General features: G+C 37.8%; 1 protein-coding gene across 1 annotated transcript in view; it reads left to right on the forward strand.

The window, feature by feature from the left end:
- Positions 1–27,608, forward strand: part of DLGAP2 (DLG associated protein 2) — a 1,650,454-nt gene that overhangs the window by 1,049,289 nt on the left and 573,557 nt on the right. The window contains exon 4 of the mRNA XM_044073515.1: positions 17,937–18,111. Within this exon, the coding sequence (XP_043929450.1) occupies positions 17,937–18,111 (175 nt within the window). The remainder of the gene's footprint in view (positions 1–17,936; positions 18,112–27,608) is intronic.

Consider the following 27,608-nt stretch of genomic DNA (forward strand, 5'->3'; position numbering starts at 1 on the left):
AGTATGAACCTATGAACTTATTATGAGATTGATAACTATGAGAAAAAAAGTATGTGCTTCTGCAACTTTGATTTTCATAATTTTGAATTGTTAAGCTCATATGTTAATGTTTGTTCTGAGTAATTGTGAATGTATGGCAAAAGTTTTATCTGAAGTTTCTTCTTGTGAGGAAAAATCTGCTTTAAACAAATTAATGTGTTCTACTATAGAAGTCATTACTCGTTGTTTACAGTGTGTGGATGATTCCTTTGATAATTCTTCCATGGCTATGGCCACTGGTACCTTGTTGAATAAGTTTGATGGCTGCATTCTCAGAACCTCCCAGATGATGTTAAATATGAGATTTTACATTCCCCTTTAGATAGAAATTTAATTTTTAGCCTCTCTGCTGCAAAGGTGGTCAAAAACTGTGATGAGAGAAATAAGCTGATACAGGGAATATCTAAGATTTTTCAGCTCCCCTTTTCCAAATTTTTTACAGGAATCTCTAACCCTCATTCAGTTTTGGTAAAAAAATAAGCAGTCCTAACAAAATGCAGGTAAACAGATGCTTAAGAAGAAATGGCAAGGACGTTTCAAAAAGGCAACCAATGACAGTCCAACAAGTCAGCATGACTGTTTAAGGGACCTTGTCTTCCCCTCCTACCCTGGCAGTCTCTTTTCCCTTCCAGAAAGTCTGACTCTCCACTTTTCCCTTTGGCAACAGATAGCTTCTGGCAAATGGGTTCTGCAGATCATTCAGCAAGGTTATATATGGCAGTTGGAGGAAATTCCTACTTTCAAGGGGGGTAATCCTTCAATCACCAGACCAGACTCCTTTATTTCCACATTCCCTTCATCACATGCTGTCCTAAGGAGAGATAGAAACAGTTCCTCCTTCTCAGATGGGAAAATATTTTTATTTAATGATATTTTTAGTGTCAAAGAAAGAAAATTCTTGAAGACCAGTTCTGGATCTTTCATTCCTAAACCTGTTTGTGACAGTGCCCAACTTCAAATGATGTCACTTTTACTTTTTTTGGAGTCTTTTTCAGTGTCAGGAATCTCTCAATTGGGTGAGAGATCTCTTACACAAGCAAGGATTCCAAAAGAACATTCAAATTTTGACTCGTTCACACAGGATTGTGTTCCTGGGGTGTCAACTAGACATCTCAGCTCAAAGAGCTTTTTCTTCATAGGAAAATATATCTGTATCTATATCTATATCTATCTATATCTATATCTATATCTATCTCTATATCTATAGCTATATCTATATTTGTTTGTAAGGATTTCCACTCAGACATAAATCACTGCAAAGGAATACCTCAGGATTCTGGGTCTCATGCCATCTATGATTCTCATGATACCCCTGTCAAGACTCCACATGAAGAAAGTACATTAGTATCTGAGTTCTCTTTTGCCCCAGCAGCAACATCCTTTGTCCATTCAAATCCCATTGCTGGGGTTTGTTGAAAGGAAAATAACTTGGTGGCAACAACAAATATCTCTAAAGCCAGGTCATAACAGACACCTCAGATTTTGCTTGGGAAGCAGGTCCAAGAAAGATAATTGTGGGACACCAAGAACAGATGATAGCATAAATATAAAACAGGTGCTTGCCCTAATCAAAGCACATAACTCTGTGAATTATTTTTAGTGCCTGGTACCTCTTCAAGTTGTTAAAGACAATACCACAGCCATGTGGTACATCAACAAGCAAAGAAGCAGACCAGGTCATACCTCTTTTGCAGACAAGCTGTATTAGCTTTAGATATAACTTCACAGCATATTCTCACTCTGCAGGCATCCTACATTTTATCAGAGCAAAACTGTAGGGCAAACAAGTTGAGCAGGACAAGGGCAGACCCTCACAAATGGAATTTAGATCAGGGGTCTTCCAAGATGTGATCCATCTGTGGGGAGCTCCTTAACTAGACCTATTTGTTGCCTCCTGTCTGAACAATCAGCTGGCCAGCACTCTATCCAAGAAGGCCTGGAAGACAGATGCTCCCTCAACTCCTGGACAGTCCAAACCATTTCTCCAGGGATGGCCTGCACCTCTCACTCCAAGGCATTCATATACTAACTTAATTCTTGTCCAGCCTCATAGTGCCCTTTTTAAACAATGTCATGCTTCTACAGTTTCCAAGATAATTAAACAGAATTCAGATAACATTAAGATGTTGCTGCTCAGTGCTAGGAGCCTTAACAAGAAACCCAACTACCTACAGGCACTCCTCACCCTGTAAAACATCCGTATATGCATCATCAGAGAGTACCGGTTCAAGACCAGTGAGAGCATGCCATCATGGCAGGCTTTCAATGCACATCACACATTCTGGCCTATCGCATTAGTCAAAGGCATTAAAGGTGGGGATTTTTACATTCTTTAAACAAAAGCTCCCTTCCAGACTCATTAAACAAGGTAAAAACCTAGAACTTCTCCACATTCAAATTACTATAAGCACAACCCATTGTCAAATCATAGCTAACTATATGAGCCCCTCTACATTCCTCTCAGCACATACTTCCTACCTAACCAGTATGGAGTCCCTATGTGTTAAGTCAAACACCACCTGCTAGGAGACTTCCGTTAGCCCTTCATAACCTGTGAGACTTGTACATTTTCATCCAGTTTCTGGACTCCATCAATACAAGCTCTCTGGACCAGTTAGAATGCACACCTGCTAGGGGCAGACACCAGCTGGGGGCAATACAATCCTGGTCATTACCGATATGGGGCAGCTCTTCTCCCCACCAATTGTAACCTTCTCCCTGATGAAATCAGACAAGTCAGACACATTTACCATAAGACAAGTCAGAAGTATGTTCCAGTACCTCAGTATCCCGAGATTCTATGAAGGCTAAACTATTAAAATTGAGTGATGACTTGGCTAAATTCAAAAGCCCCTTCCATTTTGATGTCCCCACTTCTTATGCAGAATCCTTTACTGCCAAATCCTATGCACATCTGCACCCTCAGAAGAACTACAATACTAAATTGAAAAATTAACCCCTGTGGTGGATCCGTAATATAAACATGTTCTATAATAAAAGAAAAAAAACATTAACTGCACTTAAAAATAAATCTTATTCGAAACATGTCAAATATGGTCTTGCTAATCTAAACAAGGAGATCCAGACTCTGATCAAATCAACCAAAGCTAGATATGACGTAAAAATATCCACCCAGGTAAAAGATAACCACACAGACTGTGGTAGAAATTTTAGAAACAATGCCCAGTACTTTACATAGATAATAGTAAATTATATCATACACTCAGACTGCGAGGACATGGCCAATCTACTAGCAAATAAATTTAGCTCAAACTTTCCCTCCAATATTCTCAGATCACATACCTGCATCTAGAAAAACTCCCACCACTCCACCCACCAAATTTCCCAAGATGAAGTTCTCTGGGCATTATCTACAGTGAAGAACACTACATCTATAGACCTGAATAACATACCATGGTGCCTACTGGTCAGCCTGAAACATAACTTGTCATAGCCCCCTACAGCCTGAAAACAGGCTACATGCTTGATGAATGGAGGACAGCCAAGAGTCATTCTCTTGCATAAAAGTGGGGGTTCAGCAGCTCTGGATAGTTACAAATCCATAAGCCTGACCTGTCTCATCTGTAAAGCTACAGAAAGGATCATTATGGAATTAATTAATGAGGATATTGGTAACCTACAGACTCTCAACCTATATCAGTCTGGACTCATTAAGGGACGGTAGATTTATTTGAAAAAGTTATTGAAGCAATGAATGAGGCCAAAACAGTGCATACCACATATCTGAACCTCCCAAAAGTACACAACACCACCCCACACTTTGGCACTTTAGATAAAGTCTCCCAGCTTAATGTTAATCCCTTTGCAATTCAGTGACTAGAAAATTGTCTCACAAACAGAATGCAGGAATTAAGGGTGGGTGGCTCTACATCTTCCAAAAGAACTGTTACTAGATGAATACCCTAGGTTTGGTCCTTGCACCACTCCTCTTTGGCATTCACTTCTTGGAGGTCAAAGCTAATGTTAGGGTTTGTGGCCGACCAAGTTCGCAGATAACTGCAAACTTGGTGCCATCATAAATCCGCAGAGTACACTAAGATCCTTCAAAAGGGCCTGCCCCAAACATATACCTGTTGTAAAAAATATGGACTAAAACTAAATACCAAGAAATATTTAATCATATTCTTCAGCAAGCACAGCTCCCTTTCTTAACTATCAAATTGACAACACAAGCCTGAAAAGTGATCCCCTTGTTAGGGATCTGGGAAACTATGTCAACAATGAACTGTCCTTTGATCCCCATATATTCAGTGCTGGGAGGACGTCCATTTTCATCACACAGCTTATAACTTAAAGGTATGGTATCCAGGTTCAAGAATGCAATTGTTCCACTGTACTCTGGACTTATTAGGCTGATCATGGAGTATAATACCCCTTTTGGTATGTACCTGTCCAAACACTTGTTACAACTGAAGTGACCATAAGTCTTTCTCACTAAAACAAATCAAGGACCTAAATCATAAAATTATGCAGACTGTCTCAAAGCCTTGTTCCTCTTCTCAGTGTCATACACGCTACTGAAAGGCAACCTCTGCCTTATGTATAGAGCTTACACAGACTCTGCTGTATCATATCTATTACACATTTGCAAGCCCAGTGGTACCATAATTAACAACTTAAGGGATCTCAAACTCTTTTGCCAAACTAATAGAACATTTTGGAAGGATAAATATGTATCACAAAGAGTAATGCTTCTATTTAGCCATTTTCCATTCTACATAAAGCAAAGAACTTTTCTTTCTCTATTTAAATGTAATTTGGATGAATGAATAACCACAAATTCACCCCTGGTTTAACACCACTATACCTCAATAATGCATGCTAACCCTGTCTTTCCCACAGCCATAACCCTAACCCTACACCATATCTTAAAACACCTTCCTGTAACCACAAACACACACTACAAACATAATATCTAAAGCCTTACCTAACCCCGACCCCAACCCTAAAACATATACACTCTTATGCAAACACAGAACACCTAAACCCTTACCTAACCCTAAAACCCAAACCTGAATATACACAATTAACCCCCTCCCAATCCCCACTCACCACTTTTGAAAAAATGGTACTTTAAGATACTGGAGAATCAACTTTATGATCATTTGATAATCTTGACCACCCTAGATTTGTCAAACAAAGCAATGTTCAACAAAATGCTCAGTAACCCTTGCAAAAATATATCCATTCCTTCTGTTTCATTTTCTTCTGCAGTAAACTTTTACCCATGAAAAGCCACCTTATCCCTACAGTTTACATTCATGCTCAACTAACAGTTTATTCTTTTCAGTAATCCAGCCTCAGATAATACAGAATCCCTTCTCATTCATACACATCACTATGTCATTTTCTGTCCCTTTCCCTGACAATATGGAATTTGCATGGGTGAATTGAATTCCCCATTTATCCTTCTACTTATTGTTTGATATATGTCTATTTCTGCTAGCTATGCAATGTGTCCAGTCTTCCTTTGCCAGTATTCTTGTAAGGCATTTTCTTCTTTCATAACAGTCTAAATTCTCTAGCCTTTCATTTCCCACCTGATTTAAGTGGATATTTCTCCATTGAAGAGCTTTCTTGACAGGTCTAATAGGTTGTGCCTGGATTCCTGTCTTTACACCTCATTTTCTAGTTTCTCTGAGGCTATCTAGGTTTTACTCTTTAAGCTCCTTGCCTTGGCAGCCCCACTGATCTGTAGCCACCACTTGTCTTTGTCTACTTATTCTTCCTTGTCATCTATTCCTCTTTGGCCGTTGCTCCTTTGAGTAGATTTCATCCTTCTAGTTCTGGTTCTAATACTGACTGTTGGATAATTAATATGCATGATATTAGTTTCTATGATAATGCAATGATTATCTGTCTCTTTAAATGGATCTTTACATGTATTTCTAAGCTAATGGAATACACTGCAGTTAAGTGACAGGGCAATATGAGTCATTATTGAATACGTAACTGAATACCCTGCACAGAATATTATAAGCAAGGAAACAAATATTGTTCAAAGGGCAAATGCTGCTATAAGCTAACAGACATGATTCATTATGAACATGGTACATTTCATACCGAATTTCATTTGCCTCAGAGACATGGCAAGAGAAAGTAAGAAATGACTCATGACAAAATTCATGGAAAGCTTATCTGAAACAACTCTGTGTTGCTATGTGATTGTGAAATGCCTGGTAGAAGAAAACTTATTTTGATTTATAGTTTCCTTTTACCTCTGTTTTTCACTGTTTGTAGGAAGAAGGGGACAGCTTGTAGATAAGAAGAGTTACTTTATTTATATTTTGTTGATTTGCCTCTAATGTTCACTGTTTGTTGTTAGAAAGGGATATTTTTATACAGACAAACTCTAGTCATTCAAAGGGGCCTAGTCAAATTTAAATTCACACACACTGCAGAGAGGACAATCCAGAGTTTATCTAAAATAATCCTGTGTTGTTTGTAATCTTTTTACCTGAAATGTTTTAATAAAGTGTGACTGCGAGAGCAAGAAAAGGAAATCCAGCTTTTGTATAACTGGCACAACTGGTACGGTAGTCAGAGTGGCAAGTTTATTGTACTTAATTTAGTATTTAGTTTTATATTATTTGTGTGATTTTTCACATAGGAGGTTACTTAAATATCTTTGAATTTTGTGATCACTTATTTTGATTATCCTTTTCTTTTAGAATTCTTTATTGGTTTGTAGGTGAAAACAAATTACTTAAATGAGTATGTAATTAATGATTTGGTAAAGCACAAGTATCTTTTACAGTGTAGTAAAGGCTATGTATATTTAAATGTAACACTGGTGACCCATGTTCCTCATGTCAAAAGTTGCAAGATTTGCTCACCATTGTTAGTTGTAAACCTCAACTTACTGAAGATGATTGTACTTGTGCAACTGGCACAACTTGGAGAACTGTTATTACATATATTAATGACTGGACTGATGAGGTAAATAATATAAGACAAAGTGCAAACAGAATGTAGGAAAGAGTCTACCATCAGTAAAGATCATTCAATCCCTATTAAACATGATTTGATGACAACTTTGAAATTTGGGATAAAGGTATTCAGCAGTCTGATGATTTAGAGCATGTAGAAAAAATTAAAACAAAAAAAAGGAAGATGTTAATAACAAACCACAATGAAGAAAAATAAACTAACTAATGTCTCTAGTACAAAGAGAATACATACTAGAAAAGGCACTGCTTTGTTATGCAACACATAGATTATAGGGAATGATACCATTGTTCTATCAGAAAAACATTAGTTTACAGAAAAGAGAGTCATTTTTCCAAAAGAGAAGGTAGAAAAAAAGAGTCAAGGGACAGGTGGAGATGAAGAAATCAAAACTGAACTAAAGAAGGATGAATGAACAGTACTGTAAAAAAAAAAAAGAGGAGAAAGACCAACGTTGACAACATGGCTCAAGCTGTAGAAGTACAAAGCCATGTGGATGAGAATTGTGTGATTGCAAATGTAATAAATGAAAACAGTGGTATTAATAAGACTAATGGTGAGGAATAGCATTCCTTTATAACAACTGATAGAGCAGATATTACTGAATTAGCAGATATTACTGAAGTAGAACTTGGAGATTTTTCAGATCTAGTCAGAAGTGATATAATTATAACAGGAGATTCAGTTATTGGAAGGAGTGATATTTAACATTTGCAGAGAAGATAATAAGCATTGAACAGTGTTATGCTTTCCAGAAGCAAAAATACAGGACGTGAGAAAGGCCTTAGAACCTCTTAATGCAAGGAAGTATGGAGCTATGTCTGTTAGTGTTGGTACAGAATATCTCACCTGCAAGGACTTTCTGACTGTTAGAAGGGAACTTACAGCCCTCTCAGATAGCATATCTTGTACAGGTGTTAGGACATATTTTTCACAAATCATATACATAAAGGAGAGTCAGATTATTCTTAATGAAAAAAATGGGTAAATACCTACATGAAAAAATGGCCATTTTTAAAAAAAATGGGAATGTTTAGAGCATTCAAGCCTAATTTTGGGCACACATGTTTAGACAGAATCATGCACATTTGTCAAGACAACAGACTTTTTGCAGCAATTAGACAGTGGATATAAAAAGTTTACACACCCCTGTTAAAATGCTAGGTTTTTGTAATATAAAAATGAGACCACAATAAATCATTTCAAAACTTTTCCCACCTTTAATTTGACCTATAACCTGTACAATTCAATTGAAAAACAAATCTGTTAGGGAAAAAATATATAAAAATAAAAAGCGTACAATATGCTGGTTGCATAAGTGTGCACACCCTTAAACTAATACTTTGTTGTGTGTGCACACCCGTAAAGTAATACTTTGTTGTGTGTGCACACCCTTAAACTAATATTTTGTTGAATCACCTTTTGATTTAATTACAGCATTCAGTCTCCTTGGGTAGGAATCAGCATGGCACATCTTAACTTGGCAATATTTGCCCACTCTTCCTTGCAAAAGCACTCCAAATCTGTCAGATTGTGAGGACATCTCTTGTACACAGCCCTCTTCAGGTCACCCCACAGGTTTTCTATTGGATTTAGGTCTGGACTCTGGCTGGGCCATTCCAAAACTTTAATTTTCTTCTGGTGAAGCCATTCTTTTGTTGATTTGGATGTGTGCTTGTGTCATTGTCATGTTGAAAGGTGAAATTCCTCTTCATCTTCAACTTTCTAGCAGATGCCTGAAGGTTTGGGGCCAAAAGTGACTGGTATTTAGAACTGTTCACAATTCCCTCCACCTTGACTAAAGCCCCAGTTCCAGATGAAGAAAAGCAACCCAAAGCATGACACTGCCACCACCATGCTTCACTGTGGGGACGGTGTTTTTTTTGGTGATGCAAAGTGTTGTTTTTGTGCCAAACTTACCTTTTGGAACTGTGGCCAAAAAGTTCAACCTTGGTCTCATCAGACCATAACAGATTTTCCCACATGCTTTTGGAAAACTTGATGTATTGTTTTGCAAATTTTTGCTGAGCCTGGATGTTTTTCTGTGTAAGAAAAAGGATTCTGTCTTGCAACCCTACCCTTTAGTCCAGACATATAGAGAATATGAGAAATTGTTGTCACATGTAGTACACAACTAGTACTTGCCAGAAATTCCTGCAGCTCCTTTAGTGTTGATGTAGGTCTCTTGGCAACCTCCCTAACCAGTTTTCATTCTGTCTTTTTGTCAATTTTGGAGGGACGTCCAGTTCTTTGCAGCATAACTGCTGTCCTATATTTTCCCACTTTTTGATGACTGTCTTCACTGTGTTCCATGGTATATCAGATGTTGTGGAAATGTATTTGTACACTTTCCCTGACTGATACCTTTTGAGAATGAGATCCCTTTGATGCTGTGTAAGCTCTCTGTGAATAATAGGTTTTGCAGTATCAGGCAACTGAGTAAATGTCAGGAACATCCTACTCGGACAGCTGAACTTTATATGGGGTTAATCAGATTATCTTTAACTGATGGCAGGTTTGTACCCAAGAAGACTGAATGTTGTAATTAAATCAAAAGGTGCTTCAACAAAGTATTAGTTTAAGAGTGTGCATAAACAACAAATTATTAGTTTAAGGGTGTGCACATTTATGCAACCAGCTTATTGTACATTTTTTATTTTTTATATTTTTCCCCTAACAGTTTGTTTTTCAATTGAATTGTACAGGTTATAGGTCACATTACAGGTGGGAAAAGTTTTGAAATTATTTATTGTGGTCTCATTTTTTCAGATCACAAAAACCTGCCATTTTAACAGGGGTATGTAAACTTTTTTATATTCACTGTATATCAATGTTTAACAAACACAAGACAAAATTTTTGCCAGGTCAAAAATGTAACAGTTTACAGATAGCAGGGGTGTATAATGTTAGGAGCATTAGTACTATATTTTTGGAAACTTTGCTATGCTCACACAAGATTGTTGTTGCTATTGGTTGTGAAACATTGTAAAAGAACAATGACTGGAAACCAATTATTTCAGGGTATAAACGTTTATAGTGTAACAGACCTTCTAACAAATAAGTCAGGTGAAGGTGTTATGATAGGGATTAAAGATTGTCATGAGAGCTGTGATTATTACATGTTCAGCGATAACACCAGTACTGTGGATCGTCTAACAGTAACAACAAAGATAACTGTGGAACACATAACTAATGCTGGAGTATATAGACCATCAAAGTCAAGTGCTGATAACCTACAGGAAGGAATTCATGCATTTCTTGCATAAAACACAGGAGAGAAGAATACAAGTGGCCAGGGACTTAAATTTACCAGAAGCAAAATTTAATAATACTGATTCAACATAATTAGCAATGAAATTATTTGCAACAAACATTCAGGAAGAACAGTTGCTTCAGAATGTAAAAAAGCTTACCAGAGAATGGAACATACAAGACATTGTCTGTGTTCCTAAGGAAAAGACTGCTACTTCATGACAGGTTTGATCACTGTTGATGTACAGTGATCAGGAGTTATAAAGGTCAAGTTTTATCACCATTGATGTGCAGGTTAAATTGTTCATAGATAATTCTGCCAAACTGAAATCTAAACCAATGCACAGAAGAATAGTAAATATAAGGATGCAAATCAGTCACTATGTAAAACTAAATGAAGGGATGCATTCAAGGGAAAACCTGCAACAGAAGGAACATGGCAAGGTTTGAAAGAGAAATTGAATGCAAAAAATACAAACAAAAAAAAGTTAACATCAGGATCTAGGCACACAACATCAGAATGATAAATTTCCCTAAGAAAAAGATACTTGATTAAGGTGAGAGACGAAAACTATCAGAAATGAAAAAGAAGTTGAATTATAACTTTGAAAACTGAAATAAAGAAGCTGGACAGACAAATTCAAGTGAAAGAAGATCAAGAACAATTTCAAGAAAATATATATAAAGAAACTGAGCATAATAGGAAACCAGTTTATAGATGCATAAGATGTGGGAGAAGTAAAGACATACAAACTGATAAATTGTGTGACACAATAGATTAAATATATTTACAAAATTTTATGGAAAGCAGTTTGTCTTCAAAAAGGGAGTGAGAAATTATCCTAGTAGCTTCCAGGTAACCTCAGATAGTGACATCAAATTAGATTATATTGGAAAAGAACTAATACATTGAACTCAAACTAAGCCCAAGGAGGAGATGAGATTACTAATAATGACCTGAGAACACTTCAGGATGAACTTACAGTGTCATTGCCATTATAGCTGTTGTTCATTTGGTCAGTTAAATATGGGGAGATTCCACAAGATTGGAGACATGCATTTGTTAAAGTTGTCTTTAAAAGAAAGGGGGTGGGACAAACCCAGAATCATACATACCCGTACATTTATTTTCATGTTGTGGAAAAGCAATGGAGCAGGTTATTTTTGGGTTAGTTATTGTCAGAATTGGAAAGGTTCACACTTAAAACCATATATCAGCTTGTATATATTGAAAATAGATCTATAACCACCTGTACATGATATTCTTTAACAATATGACAACAGTTGTAAATGAAAAATGGTGACATGATGTAATTTATATAGACTTAACTTCAGCATTCGACAGGGTCATTTATAAAACACTGATTGGTAAATTAGAACAACTAGGCATTGATATATTCTTGATAAGATGGATAGTTGCATGAATTACCTATATGACACGTCAAGAATCATACAACAACTGGACATGTGAAATCCTGTGTTATAGTATGAATGTTTCACAGGGCTGTGTCCTTGGCCCATACTTGTTTAGGTTGTATCTTTCAGATTTATCTTTTTCATCTGAGGTGTTCTGCAAACTGTATGCAGATGACTTGCAAATAGGTAAACTGATTACATGTGTTTCTGATAGGGCATTTCTGTAAAAGAACTTGACTAAATTGACCATTTGGGCACAGAAGAATAATATGATGATTAATACTTCAAAAACTAAGCATGTGAAATTTGAGAGACATAGATTGAAAGGTGAATATTTAATACATCACACAGTGTTTGAAACTGTAGATTCATTTAAGAACACCTCAGTGGAATGGGTAGCAATGTCCCAGCGGCTATCCCAAATCCAGGTTTGAGAAATCCATGCAGTGTTACAGGAGTTTGGGGGCATGTTCACTTGGAAACCTGGATATACCCACCTGGTGCAACACCATGTTGATACAGGACATCAATGGCCTATCAAGCAGGCCCCTTACATGGTGCGTGAGCGAGTCAGACATACTCTGAGGGAGGAGATACAGAGAATATTGGAACTGGGGGTAATCCAGGAGTCCAGCAGTAACCAACAAAAAAAAAACACAATCATCTGAACAAAAATCAGCAGAAAAGGTCCCACTAAAAAACTTTAATGAAAGAAAACAGGATTGAGCACGTTCATACGACTATAACAAAACTTCATCAGAATCCATGTTCTAACAACCAAATTCCCTTTAAATATCTACAATTAGTCACCTGACCTAATTAATTCTTAAAGTCCTAGTAAAAAAATGTATACAAAATTTATGTATTCAAATTGTATTATACATTCTATATATTGTTACCAGGAGTCCAGCAGTCCCTGGGCCTCCACAGTGGTGCTGGTACCAAAGAAAGATGGCAGCACCAGGTTCTGTGTGGACTACAGAAAACTAAATAGTCACACAGAGTCAGATGCTTACCCCACGCATAGGACAGATGAAGCTATGGAGCAGCTGGTTGACTACTATTGAGCTGACCAAGGGCTACTGGCAGGTGCCCTTGACTCCCAATGCTACAGAGAGGTCAGCCTTTGTAACGCCTTTCAGATTATATGAGTTCACTAAGTTGCCCTTTGGTATGAAAAATGTCCAATTGATCTTCCAGAGGCTGGCAGATCATATGCTAGCAGGATCAGGAGGTTATGCCCTTGCTTACCTGGATGATATTGCCATCTGCAGCCATTCCTGGCATGAGTACCTTCAGCATGTCAGGAAGGTCCTGGGCAGACTGCCAATGGCATGGTTGATCATTAAGTCCACTAAGTGTCTGGTGTGTATGGCAGAGGTCCCCTACCTGGGACATAGAGTGGGGAGTGATAAGATCAGGCCAGTACCTGTCAAAGTGGAAGCTATCCAGGTGTGGCCTGCCTCTGTTGCCAAAAATCAGGTGAGGGCATTCTTAGGAACAGTGGGGTACTATAGAAAATGTGTTCCCAATTATAGTACAATAGCTGCTCCCCTCATAGACCTAATGAGGAAAAACAGGCCATACAAGTTAGTGTGGACCCCAGCCTGAAAGCAGTCATTCCTAAAGCTTAAAGGAGCTTTGGCAGTATCCCCTGTGTTAGCCAGTTCAGATTACAGCAAACAATTTGTTGTGCAGGTGGATGCTTCGAACCATGGTGTGGGATCTGTACTCAGCCAGGTTTCCTCAGAGGGAGAAAAGCACCCAGTTGTATATCTCACCCATATACTGTACTGCTACCCATGGAGGAATGTTATGTAACAGTAGAAAAAGAATGTCTATCCATAGTACGGGCACTGCAGAAACTCCAGCCCTATCTGTATTGAAGGTAATTGGCTGTAGTTACAAACCACAGCCCCTTAACATGGCTACATTGAGCTAGCCAGCAAAATGACAAGTTATTAAGGTCGGGACTAGGGTTGCAGGTATATGATATGAGAGTGCAGCATCGTAGTGGGGTCAGCAATGCCAATGCAGATGGGCTGTCAAAACAGGGTATGGGTTAATGTATTCCCTGACAGGCTCATTCCTCTTAAGCAACATTTCTCAAGGGTCACTTGAAAAACTAGCTTGAGTCTTCAAAGGGGGAGAGATATGAAAATGGAAGGTATTGCCAGCTACAGTATGGCAGGAGAAGTAGGATAGTGGATTTGTAAAATATGCCAGCGCAGCTAGCTGGAATTTTATAAAGAATTATATGTCATTTGAATATCAAACTGATTTGTACAGATGCTTGTGTTGAAAATGTACCAACAGTGTGTCATGCTGCACAGAAAAAGAAATACACTTGTACATCAGACTGTACTATACCTATTGAAATTAATATTGTAACAAAAACTATTGGAAGAGAAGAGATTAAGCTCAGCTCCAACTAACTTTGAAAAATAGTATGAAATTAAGTGACTTAATTTAGGCCATAAAGATTGTATCTTACATTTCTGATTGCAGCCAAGGATGAAATGTCTGTGTCAGAGAATGGCTTGTTAACTCCTGTAGGAAGAGTGGAAGTGTTTTATTGTTTTATGACTTCCAGAAGCTGCAATGGATCTTAGCAAAGCTCTATGTGTGTGTATTATTGACACATATGTGCAAGATTCTGGGTCAGTTGCTAGGAAAGGGGGCAGTATGGAAACCAGAAGTCAGATGACCAGATGTATGTGATATCATTCTGTAAGCCAGGGTTATAGGTGATGTTTTAATACTATATGAAACTGAAGTCTCCCAGCAGTCTGTTTTTGGAACCTGACCAATAAGGAAAACCACTCACTTACTTCATCTGGCCTTATTCTAGTAAGTGACCAGGGAATAGTGATTGTTTTTTAGATCAGTCAGGAAATATAGTGAGATTAGTTCAGTACTTATTTTCTGTATCTGTGTGAATCTATTCATCTGTGTTATTTTAATATTTCCTGTGGCTGAAACTCTGGTGTTTACTGTGAATAGATATTTAGTATTTTCATTTTCTTTTATTATTTATTATTAAATATATTTAAACCTTTCACTGTGACTGATCCTTTGGAGAATATTTTAACCTTTGAGAGTACTTATATCAATTTGTTGACTCTATGACCACTCCTGAAAGCCTTACTGCATTGGTCAAACACTATAATTTGCATTACTTTTAATTTCACTCAGCATAATTGGATTCCCTTGTAAGACCCTTAGAGTAGCTGGCTTTGGAGTGTCTGGTGGCAGTGTAACTACCTTATAGTCTGGGCAGAAGGGGGCATAACTAGTAAATTTGTGCAGCCTTTGCCAGGTTTGTGTGTGTGTGTGTGTGTGTGTGTGTGTGTGTGTGTGTGTGTGTGTGTGTGTGTGTGCACGTGCGCAAATCAAATCTAAAAGCATGTATGTGTCAGCCGCTTGGAGCAGGGACACAAAGCACTGGTTTCACAGAGAGGGTGCTGGAGGACTTGTCATGGACACTCGTCTGAGGACTCAACTCTACAACTCTGACAGTGGGGAGTCTCACTGGGGGCCTGGATAGAGAGAGTAAGAGAGAGAGAGAAATCCAGACCCTGGACTGAGTGTGTTCCCTGTGTGCTCTTAAGGGAAATTGTGCTTGATGCAGAGAGCTGCATCGGCAAATACTGATTGTATCCATTTTTGTTCCATGTGAATGTCCCATCTCTCACCAGTATCAGTGGAGAGGAATCAGGCTCTTTGATTACAGGCCCAGAGAGGGGACATCACAACAACATTGTGACAAAAGACTGTATTGGCAAAATGGTGATGGATAGCAGAAAAAAGCGATAAGTGCAAAAATACACTTGTAGCTTAACTATATGAAAGACAATAGCATACTGGGATATGTGCCAGTGTTCTGATCTGGTTATGCAGACACTGTGAGACAAGAAACTTATTGTGATAATTTAATACAGGACACATTTGGAAGAATTTGTGTTACAAAGCACAGTGGAGTATAAGAAGAGCCTTGTAAAAGCATAAATAAACAACAGAAAAAATGCACCAGTTGTTCATATAAAAATGAGTCAGTTTTGTATGTATCAGACTCTAGTACCACTCAGATTAAGTGTACATGAGTATTCTGAAATGTGTAATCTCACACCAGGGAACTGAATTCCTCATGAAATGTTTATCTAATATGTTATACAATAAGGATGCAGGATGAGGCCATGAAAATAAATGTCACTATTGTGGAAAGGTAGGAAAAGTTTTTTTTCTCTAAAACATAATCTAGAGGAAACTTAGCTATATGTGAACTTTGACAGAGTGACTATCATTATCCATGTGTTATATTACCATCATTACCAACAACAATTGATGCAGACAAATGTATTTTTGTACATCTTTTTTTTACTTGGTGCCTGATAACCATCAAGCTTCCCCCAGTTCTAGAGTAGCTGTTATCCAGGCAGCCATAGAAGTTGCTTGTGCCCTCACTGGCATCCTGGCAATGAAGGTGCTTTTCTTTTGAATCCCTAGCCCCTCTCTTTGGCAGGGGAACATGCAGCTCATTTCACTGTGGGGGGCACTATGCTTCCTCGTTCATATGGATGCTTCAATGCAATGGCTGAGGAAGCATTCATGGCTTGTTGAGCCAAACACATGCAGTATGATTGGCCATGAGTCATGCCACTCCTCCTCTGATTGGCTGTGACATATTATAGCACTATTCTGCCCTTACCAAAGGATAGGCATGTCCATCTTCCCCATGTCTGCACCAGCAGATGGATTTCTGACAGCCTTTTAGGTACTTTAATACAGTCTGAAATTGTGTTTACATAAGTGCCTTGACAATTCTTATGTAATACCATAATGTACTTTCTACTGTCACCAATTACAGGTTGCCTCAGGAAATGAGTGCAGTTAGTAGTCTCAGTAGGCATACTTTGTTACTAACCGAATAATTTATTTTATTTTTATTTATTTTATTTTACATTTGTTGACCGGGCTAGTCTAGCTGGAGATATTTCCATTTTCAGTAGAGGCCCGAGGAGAAAAGCTCCGCAGAAGTACAAATTAATACATATGTAAAAAATCAACATACATAGCAAGAAAACAATTAGTACATAGGTTAGTAATAGTTAAAAACAGCAAAATTCTTAAAACTCTTCAAACAAATTAGTACAACAAGAAAGAGTTACTACCACACACAGAGAAATTCAAACAACATTATACAGGATACAAATTCTTATAGATAAGAATACAAAATAAGAGGAAATAAAAGTAGAGTAATAAGAATTAGGTAAGGAATAGGATGGGTTAGATGAGGAGAGAGCACGTTAAGATAATTAACAGGAAAGGAAGAGGGCAAGGTGAGAGGGGAGAAGAGAGAGCTAGGTGGAAAAAAAGAGTGAAACAAGAAGTGAGAGAAAAAGTTTAGGTAAGTAGTAGTAATAGAAAATTAATCGGGTTTACAACATGAACAAAGCCAGTGATTCTGGAAGTGTAGTTTAATATTTTGTTTGAAGAGAGGTAAAGAGGAAATCATTGTTATGTTTGTAGGTAACATATTCCATTTTATACCTACAGAATTGGTGAATAGGGAGTCACCTAATAAAATAAAATATAATTTTCTTTTGGCATTTTCCATTGGCGACATTTGATATTTATGATGTTTATACATACTTGTCAGATCAGCAATTTTATATGTTGTGGCCATGTCGAGGAGCTGACCAAATATATACTCCAGGACTTCTGCAATGATGTTTTTGTAGTTTTGGCCATGGTTTTGATAAGAAACTGACATCAGTTTGTTTCAATTTTTTAGTGAGATTTATAAGGTTTGAGGTGAATGCTGTTATATTGTTGAGCAGTGTGTTATGCTGAATATCGGTAACTGTCATATGAAACATGATTATAGTGAAAATAATCAATCTTCACATTCAGAGTTGAACTTGAGAGTTATTATGAATAATCTGTAAATCTTCTAGTGAAATAAAAGTTTGTTGCTGGTAGTTAAATTACAGTTCAGGATGTTTTACTATCAGACCATTCCTGTACTGTTTATACCATGATTTGAATAACTCACTCTCCCAGAGACAGTCATATGTTAAGTTTGTAATGTATACAGTCCAGACTTCTAAATAGCTGTTATGCAAGTAATACCTTGGCTTGTGCTGCATTGCTTTATTTTTGACAAAATGAAAATATGTGTGAATGCTGGAAAGGACCATTATTGCTTATTACTTTGCAATTGCCCTACAGATGACATTGTATCATTGCTTTTCTTGTAGCCAGAGTTACCTTCAGACATCAAGTGATGTGCCCCTGCCTATGCCAGTGCCTGTCCCTATCCCTGGTCATGTCCTAGACCCAGCAGCTGACTACAACTCTCCTAAGTTCCGTTCCAGGAACCAGAGCTATATGCGAGCTGTAAGCACCTTCAGTCAGGCCAGCTGCGTCAGTCAGGTAAGAAATCTTCACTTAATATTCATGTTTTAGATTGTCATACTTATATCTCAGCCTCTTGGGATTTTCAAACTGTTACTTATTATTTGTTATTATTATTATTGTTACTACCATTTACAATTGTAATTGATTTTCCACTAATTATAAAATGCAGTGAATGTATTAAACTGTATTTTAAATGAGTCCTATAAATGCATAGAGGAAATCTGGCTGTCTTAAAAGTGGTGATGTGATATATGTTATTAATTAATTTCAGCAAATACATTATGTGAAAATTTGCTTCATATTTAGTCATGGCAATCTTAAAATACTCAGCAGTTGTACCCAGTACCTTCTGATTTTATGCAACAAAATACTTTGTACTCATTATTTGTAGTAGTAATGGTGTTGCAGTTTGACATGCATATAATATAATTCAGGGAATCCTTCACGAGAACTTTACAATTACATTTTTGTGCCTGTTTACAGTCTTCTTGTTGTCATAAGGTTCTTCCTTGTATAACGGTGATGATTAAATGAGAAATTAGTGCCCTTGGGTAAAACTAAATGGTCTGTTCTTCTTTGATACTAAAAATGACCAAGGTACAGAAATGTATTTCTGATCTTTCTTACCCCACCAAAAAGGTCTGTACACATTACTTCAGTGCTAATATTCTATCATAATGATCTAAGTCCTTATTTCCTAAATACTGCTCAGAATATACAATTTCTCCTTGGTATGTCAATGGAGTTATGTTTCTTTGACCACTTTTGTAGCTATTTGATGCAGTCAATGGAGATAAGAATGTGCCTGTTGCAAACCATCTTGAAATTACTACATAGAGATGAAGTCAGCATAACAATCATAGACAGTAGTTTAGATATACAGTAAACTATCATCATAGACGGTAGTTTAGATATACAGTAAACTCTCATCATAGACAGTAGTTTAGATGGGTCACCTTTAAAATCGCGAACTCGCGTTTGCCCGAAACGGAATCTGACGGGACGAGAATACCGAAAACGCAGATGACCGAAAAGGTGAGAACCCGACGGACTCGGTAAGTGTGCGATCGAGTGAGGGATTTAGTGTTAGGGAGCGGACAGGTAAGTGTGCGATAGTGAGGGACTGTGAGTTAGGGGTGGGTTAAGTGAGTTAGGGTTAGGGTGCAGGTAGGGTGTGTGTGCGATGGTGAGGGACTGTGGGTTAGGGGTGGGTTAAGTGAGTTAGGGTTAGGGTGCAGGTAGGGTGTGTGTGCGATGGTGAGGGACTGTGGGTTAGGGGTGGGTTAAGTGAGTTAGGGTTAGGGTGCAGGTAGGGTGTGTGTGCGATAGTGAGGGACTGTGGGTTTAGGGGTGGGTAAGTGAGTTAGGGTTAGGGTGCAGGTAGGGTAAGTGTGCGGTAGTGTCGGACCTTAGGGTTAGGGTTTGGGTTAGGGATAGTGCATATGTTATGTAGTGTACTGTGTTGTTTACGTGTAGTGTGTTGGTGTAATGGTTTTCGGTGTTTTGCGTTGTCGGCGTTTTATGTTTTCGGTCTTTTCGTTTCGGGCATTAGTGTGTCGGGCAAACGCGGTTTCGAGGTTTTAAAGGTGATCCGTTTAGATATATAGTAAACTCTCAGTTAACCAGAACTCAAGCAACTGGCACTCTGAAGCAACTGGCAAAAAAAAAATTGAAGAAATACAGTACAATTCTCATGTGTTGCACTTTAAAGTGGTGAAAAGTGATTGAAAACATTTTTTTTTCCTGTGGAGAATTTGTTTTTGTTTTTTTTTTACATTTGTGGGGTGGCATAGTGTTTTAAAGAGCTTTTTACTGTGTTTTTCTATCAAAAGTAAATTTAATAGATTAGAAGTTTTTACCACCATTTGCTGTTGCTTCTTGTCTTCCTAGGGAAAGTGGCACCATTTTTAGCTTGACCATGGAAAAGACTACTTGTCCCATATCGATCCTTCTTCCAGACACAAAAAGAAAAAAAATTAAGAAAATAGCCTTTACTATGACAGCAGGCTATCAGTTTGTCTTTGCTATAGGTGAGTGACTCTGCTATGGCCATTTGTTGTAACTCAGAACACTTATCTTTTACCCTGGATTCCTCTTGTGTAGTACCTACAGTCACCATGGTCTGTAGGCTAGCCACATCCTCAGTGAGTCCCCACATTGGGCAATCGTTGGTCCTGGGATAAGGAAAAGGGAAAGTTTCCCTTTTGCAGCATAATGCTGTACCCATCCCTTGGGAAGCTGCAGCTACCACCCAATTTATCCTATCAAAGAGAAACAGAAAACCAAGCATGTGTGTACTCCTCCTCAGATTTCTTTGGAAAGGAGTAGTTTACTGGCTCTAGCTCTAGGGTTTAACTGAGGCTATTGATCCTTCTTGTAAAGTAGTTTTTGGTAAAAGAAAGATAGATTCCTCTTTTCCTGAAGAGATTTAAGATTTGAAATCTGAACAGAAAGTTGCAGGGATGGATACAGGATCTTTCCTCGGATTTCTAATTCACTCTCAGAGGAGAGCTCAGTTTCTGATTCTCCCTGTGGATGTTTCTCTTTCTGTGAGACTATTGCTAGAATGCACTGATGTATGAGGTTTACCAGTCCATTAGAAAATACTATGAGATGTTACAAATGCATTTTTCAGATCCTATACCCATTTCTCCTATTCTGTCTGCTTTAGAGGATGTTTGTATTACTGCCTGCAGTTTTCATGATAGTCAGCCACCTGCCACTAGAAAGGCAGATAGAATGTATAAAGATCCTCATTCTTTTAAATTTGCATACGTTATTCCCAGACCTGGCCCAGCAGCTATAGATCTAGTAGATCTTAATGCTGCTAAGCATATAGTCAATTCCAATCCTCCTTTCAAATAAGGATGGGAACAATTATTGATAGGTATGAGGAAAAAAAGTGCTTACTTCTGCAAGTTTGATTCTCAGAATTTTGGATTGTCAAGCTCATATACTGAAGTTTGTTCTGACTAATTGTAAATGCATGAGGAACGTTTTATCTGTACTTTCTTCTTTTGAAAAATAAAACTTAGGTTCTTTTGTTGCACAGGTCACTGCTCATTTGCATGGCTTTGTTGATACTTCTTCTAGGGTTATGGCCACTGGTACTGCTTTTAGAGGATTTTCATGGCTGCATTCTCAGAACCTCTAAGCTGAGGTTGAAAATGTGATTTTAAATTCTTCTTTGGATGGAGATTTTGTATTTGGCCCCTGTGCTGCAGATGAGATAAAAAAGTGTGATGAGAGGGGCAAGCTGATCCAGGGAATTGCTTAAGATTTTTCAGCTATCCTTTTTCAAAATTTCCAAGGGCTTTTCTCTCTCCTCATCCATTTTGGGCAAAAAGCTGAATAAACAGTCTCAACAAAATACAGGTTACAAGACCTTTAAGAAGAAATGGCAAGTGGGTTCCAAAAAGAAGTCTTGAACCTCCCAAAACCAAGGATAGTCCAACAAGTCTGCATGACTATTTAAGAGACCTTGTGACTCCCCTCCCCTGACTCATTTTTTTTCTTCCAGAAAGTCTACATTTCTATTTTCTCTTTGGCAATAAACTGTTTCAGATAAATGGATTCTGAAAAACATTCATCAAGATTATAGATGGCAGTTATAGGACATTTCTCTTTTCCAGGGGGGTCATTCTTCATTCTCCAGATCAGACACTTTTTCCACTGATTCGTCATCACATGCTGCTCCAAGGAATGATACAATCAGTGCCTCCTTCCCAGGTCGGGAAATACTTTTTTTCAAGGATGTTCCTAGTGCAAAGGAAAGAAAATGCTTGTTGACCAGTTCTGGATCTTTCTTTCCTAAACCGGTTTTGTGATAGTGCTCAAATTCAAAATTATGTCACTTCAGAACCCATTACCTCTTCTTCATCTTTCAATTTTCTTGGTAATGCTAGACTTAAAAGATGCTTATCATCACATCCCTGTTCATCCAGATTTCAGACATTTCTTACATTTTTGTGCTTCTGGATCACATCATCAGTTCTGTGCTTTACCCTTTGGACTATCCACTGCACCAAGAGTGTTCACAAGTATCTAGCTCCAGTTCTTGCCAATTGCTAGTTACAGGGTATCCACATTTTCCATATTTATATGACTTACTTATTTTTGTAGGGACTTTTTCAAATTGTCAAGATTTTTTTGGGGTGAAAGATCACTTACACAAGCTAGGGTTCCAAGAGAACATTTAAAAGTCTTTCTTGACTCCTTCACAGAGCATTGTGTTTCTGGGATGGCAACTGGACACCTCAGTTCAAAGAGCTTTTCTTCCACAAGAAAAAAATAGATCTATATCTAGACCTATTTCTAAGGTTTTATAGTCAGACTTCAGACAATGTGAGGGAATACCTGTTTACTGAGAATGTGTAGAAGGTTCAAATGGTGGCAAGAAAGCCTGCTGCTAGAAAATCATATATTAGCAAATGGAAAAGGTTTTATAGTTGGTGCCAACAACATAACCAGCGCCCATTCAGAGCTGTTTGTTCTCTGGTAAATTACTATGTGAGTTACTATCAGATGACCTTTCTCATTCTTCTACCAAGGTTCATTTATCGTCCATTTTAGCATGTCTGCCTGTCATACCTCTCAACTGTACAGATTTTTGCAGAAAGTCCAGATTTTTTGCATCTAGTTTTTGGACCATTTTTCATAAAATTGTGGTTTTTCTGGCAAATTAGTGGCAAATCATTAGACTGAAGTTAGAAAATAATGACAGGCATTTGAGTTTCAGACTTCATACCCTTCAGAAAAATTCATGCTAATGCAAAACCTGTTATTCTATCAACTTCTAAGTTTTTAAGAGCAATATTTAAAAATTGTCCCTATTTTTGAGTCTTTGTCCCACTTTTATTAATGGCTTTGTCCAGATTTTTTGCTCTAAGAAGTTGAGAGGTATGCTGCCCATGGATCTTCCTATTTCAATGTAGTCTCATATCAAAATGTTCTTGAATGGGGTTTTGCATAAGAGACCTGCAAGAAAATTGCTGGGGTCTCCCTGGGATCGTAATTTTGTGTTGGAGAAGCTAACACTTGCTCCATATGAACCAGTTAACCTGGCTGACTTGAGGTTCTTAACATGAAAACAGTTTTACTGATTGCTCTGACATGTGCAAGAAGGAAATCTGAGTTGTAAGCTGTTCTGGTAACTCAACCCTATCGTATCTTCCACAGGGACAGAGCTTCTTTGAGAACTGATCTTTCTTTTATGCCTAAAGTGATATCTCAGTTTACTTTAAGTCAAACTATCCATCTCCCCATTTTCTTTTCTGAACCTAAAAATGAGGGAGAAAGGATGCTCCATGCCTTGGATGTCCACAGTATTATCTTGACAGAACTAAATCTTTCAGATCTTCAGATCAATTGTTCATTTCTTGTGAAGGTAAGAAGATGGAACAACCTGTGTCAAAACAGACTATTTGCAATTGGTTGTCTAAGGCTATTGTTTTTTGTTATATTCACCATAACAAAACTGTTCCAGGTAGCACCAAGACCCACTCTATCAGGGCCTTGGCTTCATCTATTGTTTTTGGTAAAGGCTGGATTCTAGAAGTATTCTAGAATTTGCTACTTGGTCCTCTGTACACTATAAGCTTGATTCCTTCTTTAGGTCCAGATCAGGCTTTGCTAGGCCCATTCTCCAGGGGCATCTGGACTTTTCTGCATCCACCTCCCAAATGTAGTTACCTATGGTAATCTACCCATATAGCTAAGGCTACTGTAGCAGTGATCAATATGATGTACATAGTACAGTTGTGTAAGTAAACATACCATAACAGTAGATGTTCAAATGAGTATTGCTGCAGTAGCCATTCCTTCCCTCCACCCCCTTTGTTTTTTGGTGTGCTTTTTATGCCAGGGTAGCTTTGTTCATTTTGGGCTCAGCATCCTACTCTATGTTGGCAGCAAATATCTGAAGGGCTTCACACCCAAATTTGTCTTTTAGTCAGCTCAGGCTTGAATTGCCTGACAGTCTGTACACGTTGAAGGTGCCCTGAACCTTTGGAAGCTGGCCAGCTGTTATATCCTTGGCAGGATATAACCAATATAGCTAAGGGTGCTACAGCAGTGATCATTCGAATATCCACTGTTAATTTACTTACACGACTTTACTTTCCTCTCCCACATTCCTGTACCACCAGCCCTGAAGGTTGTGTTGAATGCTGCCTGCTCTCATCCTGATAACCAGTTGTAAGTCCCTAAAAACTCAGGTAAGCTGCATAAGGTACCTCAGGCTAACAAATTTCTTTTCTAGCACCATAGGTGTGATCCAGCTATCATCTGGATGTCTCATGCTGGCAAGAGACTGGTCCTTAATACCAACCCTTTATCTGGTGATAAAGAATGTAAAATGTTGGACCATATAGCTAAGAGAATGTTTTCTTCATTCTCTTTAGCCTTCAAAATTCTAATTTACCAGACTTGTTTGTGGAAATTTGTTCTTTGTCATGTGTACAGTTTAAGTGAATTGGCTTCACTTTTCCTTCAGAAAAAAGCTATTTTTGAACCATACTATTCCTACACTTTCTCAGGTATTTTAGTATGCTTTGTAGAGTATGTATTATTGTCCAGATACTCTATCTAGGGTCCCTGTTACTGCTACTGTGTTGAGAAGATATGATTGGGTACATTACCAAATGATTGCTGATACTTAAAGTCTGATGAAAGAGGGAAATTAATTCAGGGAATTTCTAAGATAGTTTGTGTACCCTGATGCAAATCCTATACATTTTCTTCTTACTCAAGAAAAGCCAAATAAATAAAACTTGTCTTTTTCTGGCAAATAAAATACAAAAATACAAAAAGAGATGGCTGCAGGGTAACAACAATAAAAAAATGGATCTCTATAAATCTATCCCAAAAGCTGTTCCTCAACATTCTCGTCTAGCAAAAGATTGTTTTGGATGGTATTAAAAGTGGTACAGGATGGTATTAAAAGTGGTACAGGATGGTACAGATGGCACTGGATACAAAAACTTTCTTTCAGGGGAATACCTCCCTATATTCTGAGCTAAACAGAATTTTTTTCCTCGGGTCTTCAGTCCTTGCATACCCAGGGAGTCATAGAACCAGTCCCTTTAATTCAAAGGGGCAAAGGCGTCTACTCCAGAATGTTTCAAGGCATGAAGGTCCACATTCTGATCTTTGGAACTTTCATGTATAGATTTAGAAATGAAATATTTGATACTGGTCTCTTTCTTTAGTACCAGAAACATTCTGCTTATGGATCTGCATCTTGAATCTTTCCTGAACGTCTCCAATCAGTCTCAGATTTCTTTGAGAGAATTTCTCTAGATCCTAGGTTCATGGCATCTGTGATTCTTATGATACCTCTAGTGAGACTACTTTTGACAAAAGTAACAGTGGTTTCTAAAAACCCCACAGACCCACCATTTACATTCTCTGGAGTATCAGATTCCAGTTTGGGGCTTTATAAAAAGAGAACTGCAGTGGTGGAGACAGCACATTCAACTGATCCCACTTATTTCACGAGGACATACAGCAGGTACTAAATGAGCAAAAATGCCTGCTAATTATGTCATCAAAGGCAAAGTAAATGTTAGTATAGCAATAACCCACACCTGGGTGTGGGTAATGCTGGATTTACCCACGGTTGGCGTGGTTTGATCCAGAGGGCCACACCCAGAAGTAGGTTATTGCTATTATACTATGGTGTTAGTTTGTTTTGTATTACCTTTGTATTGTTGTTATTTAGGTTTTTGTTTGCTTTTCTTTGTATTCTTCCAATTTTTGTGAGATAAAATAGTCCACACTTTCAGTTTGTGTTTATTGTTTATTTCTGTTTTAATTTAAATACATGTTATTTTTTAATTTTTCAGGAAATGTTAGGAAATAATTATATTAGTAGATATTTTTTTTTATTATTTTCTATCTATGGTGTCTCTTGTTTGGGTGTTTTTTCCTGTCTGAGTTTGTAGTGTTTCTGTTTAACAGGGCTCGTGCAGGTTTTTGAAGGGATGTAATCAAAAGGGCTAGGTGGTGCTTGGTATAATATAGTTTAAGCAGTGTAGAACTTTATAACGTGTAGTTATGTTTTAGTACTTATAGGTATGTTAGAAATGTGGTGTAGTTTTAATTTGTATTAATTTTTTTTAAATATGTAGTTTTACTAATTGGTCACTAGATGGTGGTGTTGTATGCGCTTTTAGAAGGTGTATGCTGATGTGGAAGTTCGGTATGGTGTGTGTTTTTGACTTTGCGAGGGATGTGTGCTGTGTTTACTTTTAGTGTGTACATTTTTGGAGTTGTTTATGTATAGCTATTGTAGGGAATATAGCTGAGTGAATGGTTTTATCAGAATGCTTGCTTTTATTGTATTATAAGTGGTGGTTATGTAGTGTGTGTGGTGTATTTGCGACTGCATGACATTATATTTTATTAGTATTCGAGGTGAGGGACTGAGGACTGTAATAAGGGAATTGGTTAGTTTTGTGTGATTAGGTGTAATTGTTAGGTGTTTTTGGTGTTACATTTGGTTATGTTTATTTGATGTCGCCGCAGCATGATATTTTCACGACTGGACTTCTTCCATTATTTGTTGTACGATTTACTATGTGCACGCTGGTTGGATTAGCCAATCAGCGTGCACGTTTATCGGATTTTGCAAACATCGCATGGTATAATGTCATTTAGATCTGCACATAGTATAGCTAAACAAAATGACGTTGCTTCATTCCCAGTGCAAGAAACATACATACATACATATTTAGTAATAGTAGGACAGACACTTACAGATATTACATGTATAAAAATGTGCCATTCAGGGTACTGCACGAACTTGAATTTTCACATTAACAGGTAGCTGTGAAGAAAAATATTGCATAGAGTATTGCACATTCAAGTTTCAGGACAAATGAAGATTTGGACATTGCACTAAAGTATGCTACTAGTATTAGTGATCTTAGAATAAATTAATGTGAGCGTATGTCATATACTAGATTAGTTAGGAGAATATACAGTTAATTTGTTGAAAGAGCAGAATGGCTTCTGGCATGTCTGTTGTTAGAGTTCAGCAATCTGGTGGATAAGGGGGAAAAGGTTCTAATGAGCCTGGAAGTCTTACAGTGCATGCCGAGGTAACATCTACCTGAGGAAAGGTGGGAGAACATAGTACAAGCAGGGTGAGTATGGTCATTTATTATCTTTCTAGCTCTTCCAATACGTCGAGATTCATGTAAGTCATCCAAGGATGTCAGTTGAGAGCCAATGATTCTTTCTGCTCCCATTACTATTCTACGTAGAGCCTTGTGATCTGAGGCATTACAGTTCCCATACCATACCATGATGTTGTTTGTCAGTATGCTCTCGATGGTTACCCTATAGAAGGCTAGGATGATGGACTGTGACAGGTTTGCTTTCCTCAGTTTCTGTAGGAAGTGCAAGAGTTGCTGCATTTTCTTGACAGTGTGGTTGGTTTGCACTGCCCATGACAGGTCCTCTGATATATGTATGCCCAGGAACTGACTACTCTTGCCTCTTTCTACTGC

The sequence above is a fragment of the Protopterus annectens genome, chromosome 1.part1 (genome assembly GCF_019279795.1).
Source record: "Protopterus annectens isolate FY-2018-M chromosome 1.part1, PAN1.0, whole genome shotgun sequence".
NCBI lineage: Eukaryota > Metazoa > Chordata > Ceratodontiformes > Protopteridae > Protopterus > Protopterus annectens.